General features: G+C 35.6%; 1 protein-coding gene across 1 annotated transcript; it reads right to left on the reverse strand.

Moving 5' to 3' along the window:
- Window positions 1–2151: 2151 nt before the first annotated feature.
- LOC140863822 (uncharacterized) lies at window positions 2152–3054 on the reverse strand. Its single transcript, XM_073267539.1, has one exon. The coding sequence runs from the start codon at window positions 3052–3054 to the stop codon at window positions 2152–2154; it is 903 nt and encodes a 300-aa protein (XP_073123640.1).
- Window positions 3055–12580: the final 9526 nt, after the last annotated feature.

The raw sequence follows: 12580 nt of genomic DNA on the forward strand, positions 1-12580 counted from the left end.
ATTTACTCCCAAAAATCTTGAAGAATGATACATTAGGTTGTCTGCCATTCCAGATCTCATATGTAGTTTTAAAAAATTTCTTGCATATCATTGATCTGTTCTGAGTGTAGCAAGCAGTGTTCACAGCTTCTGCCCAAAACCTTTGAGAGACTTTGGAATCGACTAACATGGTTCTCGCAGCTTCTTTAAGAGTACGGTTTATCCTTTCTGCAACACCATTTTGCTGTGGCATTCTAGATGCTGAGAATTCATGTTTGATTCCATAATGCGCTAAAAATGAAGACAAAGTTTGATTGACAAATTTAGTTCCCCTGTCATTCCTGATTTTGTCAATCTTACTGGATTTTTCGTTAAAGAGTCTTTTAAAAATCTTGATCAGTTGAGAAGCAGTTTGGTCTTTTGATTTTAAGAAAATGACTCAGGTAAAACGTGAGAAATCATCAATGATGACAAGAGTATACCTCATTCCCCCTAAAATTGTTACTGGTATTGGACCAAATAAATCCATGTGCAATAGTTTCAAGTATCGGGAAGATCAGTTATAACCCTTGTTTTTAAAAGATGACCTAACTTGCTTTCCAAATTGACAAGCTGAGCATACTTTGTCTTTGGAAAATTCAATTTTAGGCAGTCTTGTTACTAGCTCGAGCTTACTCAGACTGGCAATTGACTTGAAGTTAAGGTGATTCAGTAGCTTGTGCCAAATCCAGTTGCGCTTAGAGTTGGAAGCTACGAGACAAACTGGTTTGCTAGACTGAATGTTCCAGCATACTTTATATGTGTTTCCACTTCTGTTTCCTGTCAAAATAGTGTTACCAGAGGCATTTTTAACAAGCCAAGTTAGCTTTTGAAATTCAACAGAGTACCCATAGTCACACATTTGACTAATGTTGATTAGGTTATATTTCAAAGTCTCAACTAGTAAAACATCTTGAATGATTATGTTGTCGTGGATAATCTTACCCTTACCCACGGTCTTAACCTGTGAGTTTTCACCAAATGTGATAGTTGGACCATGGCATTTAATGAGTTCACACAATAGTTTATCATTTCCAGTCATGTGTCTTGAACATCCACTGTCTAAATACCATGATTCATCCATTCTTTCTTTAGTAACTGTTACGTGCATTCATAAAGTTGAATAAATTTTGGTACCCACATCTATTTGGGTCAACGAGAGATTAATCCTTTAGGAACCCAAACCTGAAATACTTTAACTAGTTTACCAGTTTCAGTGTTCCTATAAGTGCATACTAAATTATGTGCCCTAGATTGTGGAGTGTGATGTGCTTGTGATACCATATGCTGTTTTCCTTTTCCAGTATCCTTGAAATTCCTATATCGCTTTTGAACTGGACGTTGATTGTGATATTGACCTCGATTTCCTCTCATAGGATTAGGTTGATATGCGTTAGTCCGTTTAGGACTTTTATTAGTTTCTACCTTAGTTTCCTGAGGAATGAAGCCAATACCAAATCTCTTTCCATTCATCTGCTTTATTTGCTGCCAAGTCATTAGGATAGGTTTATCATTTTCATTTTCCCTAACTACTCGTACAAAATTTATATACTTGCCTTTGCACATATTCAGTTTGGGTAGAGTGCTTGATTCACCAGTTTTAACCGTTTTATCATACCCTAGACCAGTTTTATCATTCAGAGGTTTTTGTAAATCATGCATTTCTGTCAGCGTGCTCGAGGATCTATTCCATGAACTTACTAGATCATCTATCCTTTGTTTTTCTATCGTAATATTCATGATATTGATCTTGAGTTTCTCATTCTCAGTTTTAAGCTTAGCAATATCTGTCTCAAGACAATTTTCCTCAACTGATTGTTCCCATTGGGATTCAGTTGAGATATTTTGCAGGTCCTCTTGCTTTGCTTTAACTTCATCAAATGCGAGGGACAGTTTTTGATACTCATTTGCCATGTCATGAAGTGCTGTGATTAGTTCCTCTCTAGTGAACTCTTCAGAACTAAAGTCGAATACCTGTTCACTGGTGGAAGCTTGCTCATGGTCATTTGCCATTAGACATTTGACCTCTTCTTCATCATCACGGGAACTGGAGGAATAGTTGGATCCTTCTAAATCACTATCTGTTTCCGCCCATTTGGCTTTGCTATCTTTTGCAACTAGTGCTTCATGTTTCTATCTCGAAGTGTGTCTGTCATCCCTTGAGCTTTTCCTTTTGTCAAAGTTCTTCGGTTTGAGACAGTCAGCTATTAAGTGTCCTGTTTTCCCACAATTGAAGCAACTTCTTGGTTCTTCGACTGCATCTTTATTTTTGAAGTTTTTTTTGTAAGATCCTTCCTGATTTCTTCTGATGAACTTGCCGAACTTCTTCACAAATAAGGACATAGCATCATTGCTTAGTTGTTCTGCTGATTTTTCTGATTGAGCTGGTGATTCTATCTTGACTGCAGTCAAGGCCTTGGTCAGTTGAGAGGTAGAATGATCTTTCTCTCGAGTTTGCAACTCAAATTCATAGGCCTTCAAATCTGCAAACAGATCGTGCAGCTCCAGTTTGTTCAAGTCCTTTGATTCCCTCATAGTCATTGTCTTTACATCCCATTCTTTGGGAAGACCTCGAATAACTTTGAGAATGACTTTCCTGTTGGTATATGTCTTTCCCAATCCATTAAGCTCAATAACAATGCTGCTTACTCTCTCATAAAATTCTGTCATTGATTCACCAGGTTTCATCCTGATGTTTTCAAACTTTTGAGTAGCAACAGACAATTTTTTTTCTTTAGTCTGTTTATTTCCTTCACAGATTTGAATCAGTTTCTCCCAAATTTCTTTCCCAGTTTTGCATGTCTTGTTCTTGCTGAAAGTGTTCTTTTCAAGAGTTTTATACAAGATGTCTTTAGCCACATTATCAAGATTCGCCTTCTTTTTATCTTCATCAGCCCACTCAATTCTTGGTTTCTCAATGTACTGTGGACCACCGCCAGAAAGAGCTATAGAAGTATTAATTTTGGTGATCGCAAGAGATCCATCAGTGATGAAAAACAACATGTCATCATCTAATGCTGATAGATGTGCTTGCATACGAATCTTCCAATCATCAAAATCTTATTTGGAGAACATAGGAATCTTGCTAAATGAGGTCATTTTGATACAGTGTTCAGGAATAAGATAAGAACCTCTCTGATACCACTTATTAGGATCGGTTGAAAGTTTAGAGGGGGGGGGTGAATATACTTTCAAGAAGTTTAGTAAGAATGTTTTAACTCGATCGGTTTAGTGACTGAGCTCGAGGCTTATCTTAATGTCAGATGTAATTTGGCAAACAAAATATGTGAGAAAATATGTCAAATTACAGATTTATAACACTGAGTGAGTATCAGTTTAGGTTGGGTGGTGATGGTGAGTAAACTGAAATAACACAAGAAATTGTTTATGAATGTTCGAAGATTTCAAATACTCCTACGTCACCCCTTCTTCCACCTCGGAAGGATATTACTAGAAGACTTTGAATTTTACAAGAAATTTGCAAAACCCCGATCCAGTTTAGGACTTAGACACTGCCTAAATAAGAACTCCTAGTACAAAACCTTAGTTTCAGTCCTAGACTGATGATAGAACATAGTGAATACAACTCGAAATCTTTAGCGCAAAAATTGATCCTACAGTGATCAGAATAACACTTCGGCGTTTGTGCTTCGAGTTCCTTGATAAAATCTTGAGCTTGTAAAGCTTTTAGTATTCTCATAAAATAGTAGAGCATTTTTCGCGTGAGTTGCATACTTTGATCGATCAAGATCTCTATTTATACCCTTTGGATTGCCAACGCTCATAAATTCAAATTGTTGTTCATATAGGGTTTAAATTATTTCCGTTGGATTTGTCACTATCACCAACGAATTCTGGAGCCAACATTGCCCTTGGTATCACGGCACTTCCTTCTGCAGAGTGTGTCAGAGTACGGATGATCTTATCCAGAAATGGCAAGGTAGTAGACTGATGCGGGTAAACTGATGCAGTTAGTTTAGCGAGGGTAAACTGATGGAGTCAGTTTAGCATCTCTTGGCCAGTTGAGCGCGGTCGTTGATCGTGATGTAGTTTAGTTCCAAATATCAGTTTAGCACTTCTTAGTTGCTCAATTAGTTTGGCTTTCTTCTAAACTTTGTAAATACCAAAACTAAATTTCCCAACAGTTATTATTTATGATCTTTATTTTTCATGTTTTTTTAATTTATTTAGGTTCCTATAATTTAAAAATATAATAAATTAGTCCCCAAAAATATATTTAACAACAAAAAACTATAAGGACTAATTGTTTGGAAATTTGTAAAGTTTAAGGACTAAAAGTATTTTTTTGAAATGTTTAAGGACCAAAAATATTTTGATGTGAAAGAGGACCAAAACTGTACTTTTCCCGCATATTTGTCTATCTACCAAGTACATATTATTTAGTCCTGGTATTTTGAAAATATTAGCAGGTGATGCACAAAAAAATTTCTTAAAATATAAAATTATTATTGATCAATATCAGGATTTGAATCTTTTGGTAAAAAAAAAAATTGATTTGTAATAAGATTCAGATTGCAAAATATACAATATTATTATGCGAAAAGATATTTTTTCATTAATTTTTCTTATTTTGTGTTTTACTTCAATAATTTTTTAACGTTTGGTTTTGGTGTACTAATATGATTTTTTTTTTAAATTTTAGTTCTATTTTTTCAGAGTACAGACGTGATACCAGAAAATACTGACATGAAATCGAAAAATACAGACGTGACTTATCTGATATCACAACAGAAATTTGACCAACATAACTGAGAATTAAAAGTAACTGTACTAAAACCAAACTTTAAAAATTTAGTAGAGTTAGCCAAACCTAAAATTGGATAACTTAATGTATCAACAAAATTATTTTTCATATTTTATAATTTATAAATATATAAATCCTTTTGGACAATTATTATAAAATTTATAATTATTTTTAAAAAATTATGAAAATTTGATTTAAGAATAAGAATGTGTTTTGGCTACTGTTCCAAAAAAATATTTTTTCATTAAAAAATAGTATGCTTTGTTTGGTTCTATAAGTTTTGACGATGTGCTTCAAAATTCATTTACAAAAAACCCGTAGAAAGTCAATCTATGAAAAACATCAGAAGAATATCTTTGTTGTAAATCAACAGATTAGTTAAAAGATAACAAAAAAACAGAAGTAGTAGTCTTAGTCATCTATGCTGATAGTATCAACTTCCAATAGACTAGTATGCGGAAATAAGTAAATATTTCTTCATGGACAACAATGTGCACAAAAATTTCAGCAGAACGCACTTATTCAATCAATATTACTATTTTTAGAAGAAAGACCGTTGTAACCCGAGTTCAATTTTACGTAATTAAATGATAAAGCATTATTAAAGAGTCAATAACTAAGTTAACCAAGTAATTAAGCATTTCATAAAATAAGAATTAGGTATCGGAAACTCCAAAGAGTTCGGAACTTACAATGCACAAATAGAAAGCACCAAACTGAGTAGTAATATGATCATAATCAAATGAAAAGTTCAGACCATCTGAACCCAAGATCGCACGTTCCGAAGAAGAGTTAGGTCATGCAGTTTGTGAGATATCAAGAGTGCACCAACACGTAGAATATTTGAACTTTTAAAAGTGAATGCAGACCTTTCGAACGAAGCTGTTCACCGCGGTGTCAAAACGTTGTTGATACATCACTGCATGTAGGAGTTCGGACCTTCCAAAGTCAGGATGGGACCTTCCAGTAGACTAGTATGCGGAAATAAGTAAATATTTCTTCATGGACAACAATGTGCACAAAAATTTCAGCAGAACGCACTTATCCGATCAATATTACTATTTTTAGAAGAAAGACCGTTGTAACCCGAGTTCAGTTTTACGTAATTAAATGATAAAGCATTATTAAAGAGTCAATAACTAATTTAACCAAGTAATTAAGCATTTCATAAAATAAGAATTAGGTATCGGAAACTCCAAAGAGTTCGGAACTTACAATGCACAAATTGAAAGCACCAAATTAAGTGGTAATATGATCAGAATCAAATGAAAAGTTCAGACCATCTGAACCCAAGATCGCACGTTCCGAAGAAGAGTTAGGTCATGCAGTTTGTGAGATATCAAGAGTGCACCGACACGTGGAATATTTGAACTTTTAAAGGTGAATGCAGACCTTTCGAACGAAGCTGTTCACCACGGTGTCAAAACGCTGTTGATACATCACTGCATGTAGGAGTTCGGACCTTCCAAAGTCAGGATGGGACCTTCCAGTAGATTAGTATGCGGAAATAAGTAAATATTTCTTCATGGACAACAATGTGCACAAAAATTTCAGCAGAACGCACTTATCCGATCAATATTACTATTTTTAGAAGAAAGACCGTTGTAACCCGAGTTCAGTTTTACGTAATTAAATGATAACGCATTATTAAAGAGTCAATAACTAAGTTAACCAAGTAATTAAGCATTTCATAAAATAAGAATTAGGTATCGGAAACTCCAAAGAGTTCGGAACTTACAATGCACAAATTGAAAGCACCAAACTGAGTGGTAATATGATCAGAATCAAATGAAAAGTTCAGACCATCTGAACCCAAGATCACACGTTCTGAAGAAGAGTTAGGTCATGCAGTTTGTGAGATATCAAGAGTGCACCGACACGTGGAATATTTGAACTTTTAAAGGTGAATGCAGACCTTTCGAATGAAGCTGTTCATTGCGGTGTCAAAACGCTGTTGATACATCACTGCATGTAGGAGTTCGGACCTTCCAAAGTTAAGATGGGACCTTCCGGTCGTGCTATATATATAAAGCTCGAATTTCTCATGAATTAGTGTGTGCTTGAGGTGAAAATTATGAGTTAGTGTCTATATTGAGTGTTTCTATTGATATTCTCGAGGGTCAGGCACTATTTGGAGGCTACTGGGCTTGTAGTAGAGATGTGCTCAAGTTGTGGGATCTCGACATCAGCGGCTGACAAAAAACAAGGTATATACTTGGATACCTAGTAGTTATTAGAAGTAGCTATTAGTCTAGTTGTGTCTTTTAGATAAGATGAAGTGATATGACATTCACTTGACTTGTAGGTTTTGACAGTATACACTTGTACTGCTAGACCATTAAGTTGAGGAATGAAAGTATAGACTAAGATAGCAAGCTAAGTATGCATGTTTATGTGCTGCATTATTACTTGTCATATGATGCATTTATACTGTTCATGTTTATATATGCGGCATTGACATAACATGTTGAGCGTGTTATCCTTTTGAGATAGGCAGTTGTTTATAGGGTCGCTCAACATTATTTTTTATTTGCACGATCGGGTAACTTGTGAATCCCACTGGACCAATGGGGTAGCATGTGCTGTTTTTTTAGGACGATGATAGTACAGGATCAGGTTATATATGAGGAATCTACTAAATCTTTAGAGCAGCATGCACATACTGGTAGCACATATTCTCTGAGCATCATATTCCAGAGCTTGATCCCTGCTTACCAGATCATTCATGTTTATGCATTCATATATTTCATAAACCTGTATACTCATATGTACGTACTAGAAGTTAGCACTAATGTCTCTGCTTTTATCTTGGACACTCCATTCGACATGGTAGTTTGCAGGTTGACCAGAAGTTAGATTAGTGTTTGATAGGTGACCAGGGCCTAGGATCAGAGGCTACTGGTGGCTTAATTCAAGTTTGTTTATGGTATTTGTTTATTTTTGATTGGGTTGTATAATTGTTGTTTAAGTTTTCACAGTTTACATTTATTGTGGTTATCTGTTATTTTAATTGCATGCCTATGTATTAAGCTTGTAAGTGATCGGGGACGGGTCATTACATTTATGGTATCAGAGCATGCAATAAAATCTTTGGGACATAGTTGTTGCAATTCGGGTTAATGTTTGTGATTTCTTTTAGATGGCCTGTCGCGACGATAAGAGACATAAAATTGTTGGTTGGTGGTGAGATGAGGATGCCCAGACACATTCCTAAGGACACCACCATCATCGATTTGAGATGCACCGGTTCCCTCAGATGGGACCAAAGATTTTAGTTAGAGGCGAGAATCCTGAGGATGAAGAAATTTGGATTGAGCGGATGGAGAGCTGTTTACATGCCTTTGAAAGTTCTGATGAGCAGAGGATGGAGGCCACTGATATTTTTTCTAGAGGGACGAGCACGGAAATGTTGGAAGTCCATGTCAGCACATTTGTTGCATGAGCACGAACATTATTATTGGGCCTATTTCTGTAAAGATCCTAAGGATTTGCATTTTTTTTTCAGCACTCCATCAGGCTAAAGCAATGGAATTTAAGTTTAAAACAAGGGGACATGTCTATTGATGAGTATCGGAATAAGTTTATATATTTGTTAGAATTTTGTCCCCACATTTATGAAAGTTTGGCATCAAAGTATGATCATTTCCTACAAGGGTTAAATCATGGGATTTTTGACAGAATGTATGTTTTTCATTCTTCCTATATGGTTTAGTGAATTGGAGTAGGCAAGCTGAGATAATTATTTTAAGGAGGAAGGCTTTGCAGGTTGGTAGGACTTCGAGTGTTTTGGCACCGAAAGGATAGTCGTTCAAGAAGTCAGGATCTTCTTCATCTTCTCGTTATGTGGAATTGTATTCAACTGGAAATAAAAGCTTCAGTGTGACCAATTTGAGAGATATAATCGTACAGAGAAGTGTCGTGCTGTTTTTAGAGCTTGTTTCAGTTGTGGCAACGTGGAAAGAGGGATTGTTCCAAGAGAAGTGGACAAGGTAGAAAACAGTCTCGAGTTCATATCGGTCGTATGCATTTCATTGAGATCGACGCAAACTAGGATTATTGAAGAGCTCAGGATGATTTTAGTGCTGATTTTGATGTTTAATCTTGTACTGGTGTAGTAACCCGAACACCGTTTTAAGTCTATTAAATATTAAACATGATTAAGAGATTATTATATAAGTAAATTAAGTGTTTAATAAAGTTTAGAACGAAGAATCAAGGCTTCAGACCCATCGAAGGGTTCGGAAGGTCTTAAATATGGTTCGAAAGCACCAAAGTGTTAGTGTTAAATTTTGGATGAAGAGGTAAATTTCGGAAGGTCCGAACATAGATCTGAAGGTCCGATCAACAATTAGGAAATGCAGATTATGAGGTGTCAACAATACATGAACATATGAAAGATTGGAAGCACCAATCTAGGGTTCAAAAGGTTCGAACTTAGCCATACACTTAGGTGTAAAGACTAAATTGACACGTCAATAAATGCATGCGATCTGAAGATCTAAAGAGTGATATCGGAGCTTTCGATGTCAGCAGCTCAGAACGTGGCATGCATGAATAGTTTGGAGCGTCCGAAATCTTAATATATATAGGCCAACCAATGATCACTTTTGAATTTCCAATTCAATTGTTTCCCCTCCATTTCAGTCAATACTGAGATTTTTTTAGCCGATTCCTCGAGGTCCAGGCTTTAGCGGGGTGCTTACGAATTAGCAACAAAGCAGTGACAAAGATTCAATGGCTTTCGACATCAAAGAGGTGAATATGGATGCATGTATAGTCCGAGATCCCTATCAAATATTGGGACTATCTGTTAGATTAGTTAAGACTTTTAGATCAGTATTAATAATATGTTAATCAGTTGACTGTAGGCTTGGGAGTTTAGACCCTGATAGTACTCGACATGTTTGATAGACGTATATAAGTACTGAATGTGATTCCAGCAAGTATGCATGCTTATATGTGGTATTTTATGTGTCATGATACATGTTTTACTGCTTTATACACATGATGCATGTGTATATTCATTTTGAGCATGTATCTCCTTCGAGATAACCATTCTAGTAGAGTTTCTTAGACCCATGTTCTTATATACAATCTGACAATGGGAGCTACCATGATAACGGAGATTGAGACCACGATGATTTAGAAGAGTGTGTGAGCTACCCAGCGGAGTAGAACCTTGAAGGTACTACTCACTCTTTGGCGCCTAGTCCTGAGCAGGATTTGATATTTGACCAGTCACCTTGTCACATTACTTGCATGCATCATATCAGTTTGTATACTCATAATCTACGTACCTGGGTTAGTCACCCATGTACTTGGTTTTATCTTGGAAAACTCATTCGATGGGGTGGGTCTCAGGTTGGACGAGGCAGGGTTAGGTGCAAGGCCAGTGACCGCTTGGAGTTTTTCTTCTGTTTTCTATTGAGTTCAGATATAGAGGTTTTTTGATATGGTGTATAACTTTATTATGGGTTTTAGTTTCCGTTATATTCCGCCGGTTTGCATTGTACACTTGGTTTATGTTTCCACCTCTTCATTGCTTTGATTAAGTTATCCTTTTAAGTTAATTTTATGTCTAAGAATTACGCGAGTAGGTGATTCGGGTAGGATCACTACAACTAGTGTATTTGGTTTGTTTTTGTCTTGGAATTGTAATAAGATTTATAATGAATTTGGTTCTTCGTTTATTGATTTCAGTGTTTTATTTTTTTAGATTAGTGTTCAACTATTGTTACTCTTGGATTATTTGGGGTAATATGATTCGATGAGTTGTAAGTACTTTCCAAACGAAAAGTTTTAGGTGATTTTCCTAGAGTAGTTGGTTAACTATGCGATCTTGATGATTATTGCCAAGGATGACTAGTTGTATCAGGGACACAGATTTCGACAATATACAAAGTTTTGTGGACTATGATGGCATATGATTTGATGTTTGATGAAGCGTGACCTATGCCAGTGTTTTGTTTTAAAAGCATACCGTGCTTGATAGATTTGTACATAGAAGGATACCTCAGTCTTGACGGTTTACACAGTCATAGAAGGTATAGATATCCATGAACATTTCAACGGTGAATAGGTTCCGTGGTTGATATTTTAGAATTTTCTCAAATGGTGAGATTAAGTTTAGTACTGAGTTTAGTTCCCAGAGTAACACGTGTATCTATCTTCTGAAATAATCAGAGATAAATGATGTGAACATATGGATGCAATATCTTTTTGATGAAGAGTTTCTTAAGAAAGGTAATTCCTTGATGAGCATCATAATTGGGTTTTTTTTTCAGTACAATTTTGTATTGAGATTGGAGTAGAATGGAGTACTATCTAGGGTAGACAAGATCTCACGGGAAATGTCCTTAGTAGCAATCGATATTTTTTGTACTTCAGATCAATGTTGTTTAGTACTACTATTCAAGGATGTTTTTTGATGGGATTCAATTCCAGAAACAAGAAAGATATTATTTTTTTTAATGTATTATCTGAGTTAGTTTTTTGAATGATTCTGAGACTTATAAGTTGGTACGATTAGACAAAAAAGATGATATAGATTGTTTTCGCTATCAGTCTTTGATCCTTGAGTTTATCTGGGCGAGTTTTAGCTCCAGAGGATGATACCTTGAGGTATGTATCGTAGTATTTAGCAGGATTTCAACAAGTAATAGTTGAGCGTCGATGTAACGCCCCATTTTTATCTTAATTGAACTTATTGAGATATTCCGTGATTTCAGAATTAGAGAGCCGAACTTTTACTTATCAAGGACTATTTTGCAATTTTTGGAATTTTCAGGGACTGAAATGCAAAAATTGAGTTTGTAATAATGTCTAAGGATTGACTAAGTCTTTTAATCATTCCTTGTCTTCCTCATCACCCTCTCAACCGTGTTCCTCCATTTTAGGCGATCAAAAAGCTTCCATGCTTTTGTGATTTCGATTCTAGCTCAATCCGTCCGATAGACTTGAATTTTGACTTGATATCTATGATCACAGCTTCGAGTGCTCCGTTTGGATGTAAGTTTATCTTAATTCTGAGAGGTTTGAATTTTTGGATGTTGTTAGAATTAATTTATATTCAGAGACGATGATTATTAGATAGCTTTGACAGTATATCTAAGACGGTTCGAAGATCTAGCGACGATCAGATTTGATATGAATTTTCTTATTATTTTCGAAAATATGAATTTGGAGATGTGTTGGTTTTGTGCTGGAATTGATGTTTGAGGATTGGAATGAGTTTATTGAGTTGTTGTTTTGCTGTCTGCATTTCCGGTTTGATCAGTTATAGCCGTTATGCCATCAGTTTGAGATTGGATATCGGTTTGATGTTTTGAATTTTACCGAGTTTGATATGAGTTTTGTTATCGATTTTGATCACTATGACTTCTTCTGATAGATTGATTTAAAGTCCTGGAAGTTGAGAGCCTTACAACTTTGATCAGTTGGAAGAGTTGAGCCGGTATAGTATCGATGTTATTCTTTATTTATCGATGAATTTGGATAGATTTTGATTGAAGGAACTTTGATTGAGAATTGTTGTTTTTCAGATCGACGACAGAGAACGACACGAAGAAGAGGTATAAGATGAATTTGAAATGGGATAGGACGATTAACTCGAATCCGGATTGATTTGAGTGTCCTAGAAAAAATCACATATTGCATGTTTATGTGCTTATTTGAATATATGTCTGAATTGTTATTTTAATGCACTAGATTCATATGCATTCATATTGAGCCGAATTGATTATTCATTTTGAATTAGACGATCTAGAGATTGTAGTCGAGTGACTTGGTAGGCGATTT

Source organism: Henckelia pumila, chromosome 1 (genome assembly GCF_033568475.1).
Source record: "Henckelia pumila isolate YLH828 chromosome 1, ASM3356847v2, whole genome shotgun sequence".
Taxonomy (NCBI): domain Eukaryota; kingdom Viridiplantae; phylum Streptophyta; class Magnoliopsida; order Lamiales; family Gesneriaceae; genus Henckelia; species Henckelia pumila.

Excerpts from the sequence above, each read along its gene's own strand:
- LOC140863822 (XM_073267539.1), bottom strand. The coding sequence starts at position 3,054 with ATGCAAGCACATCTATCAGCATTAGATGATGACATGTTGTTTTTCATC.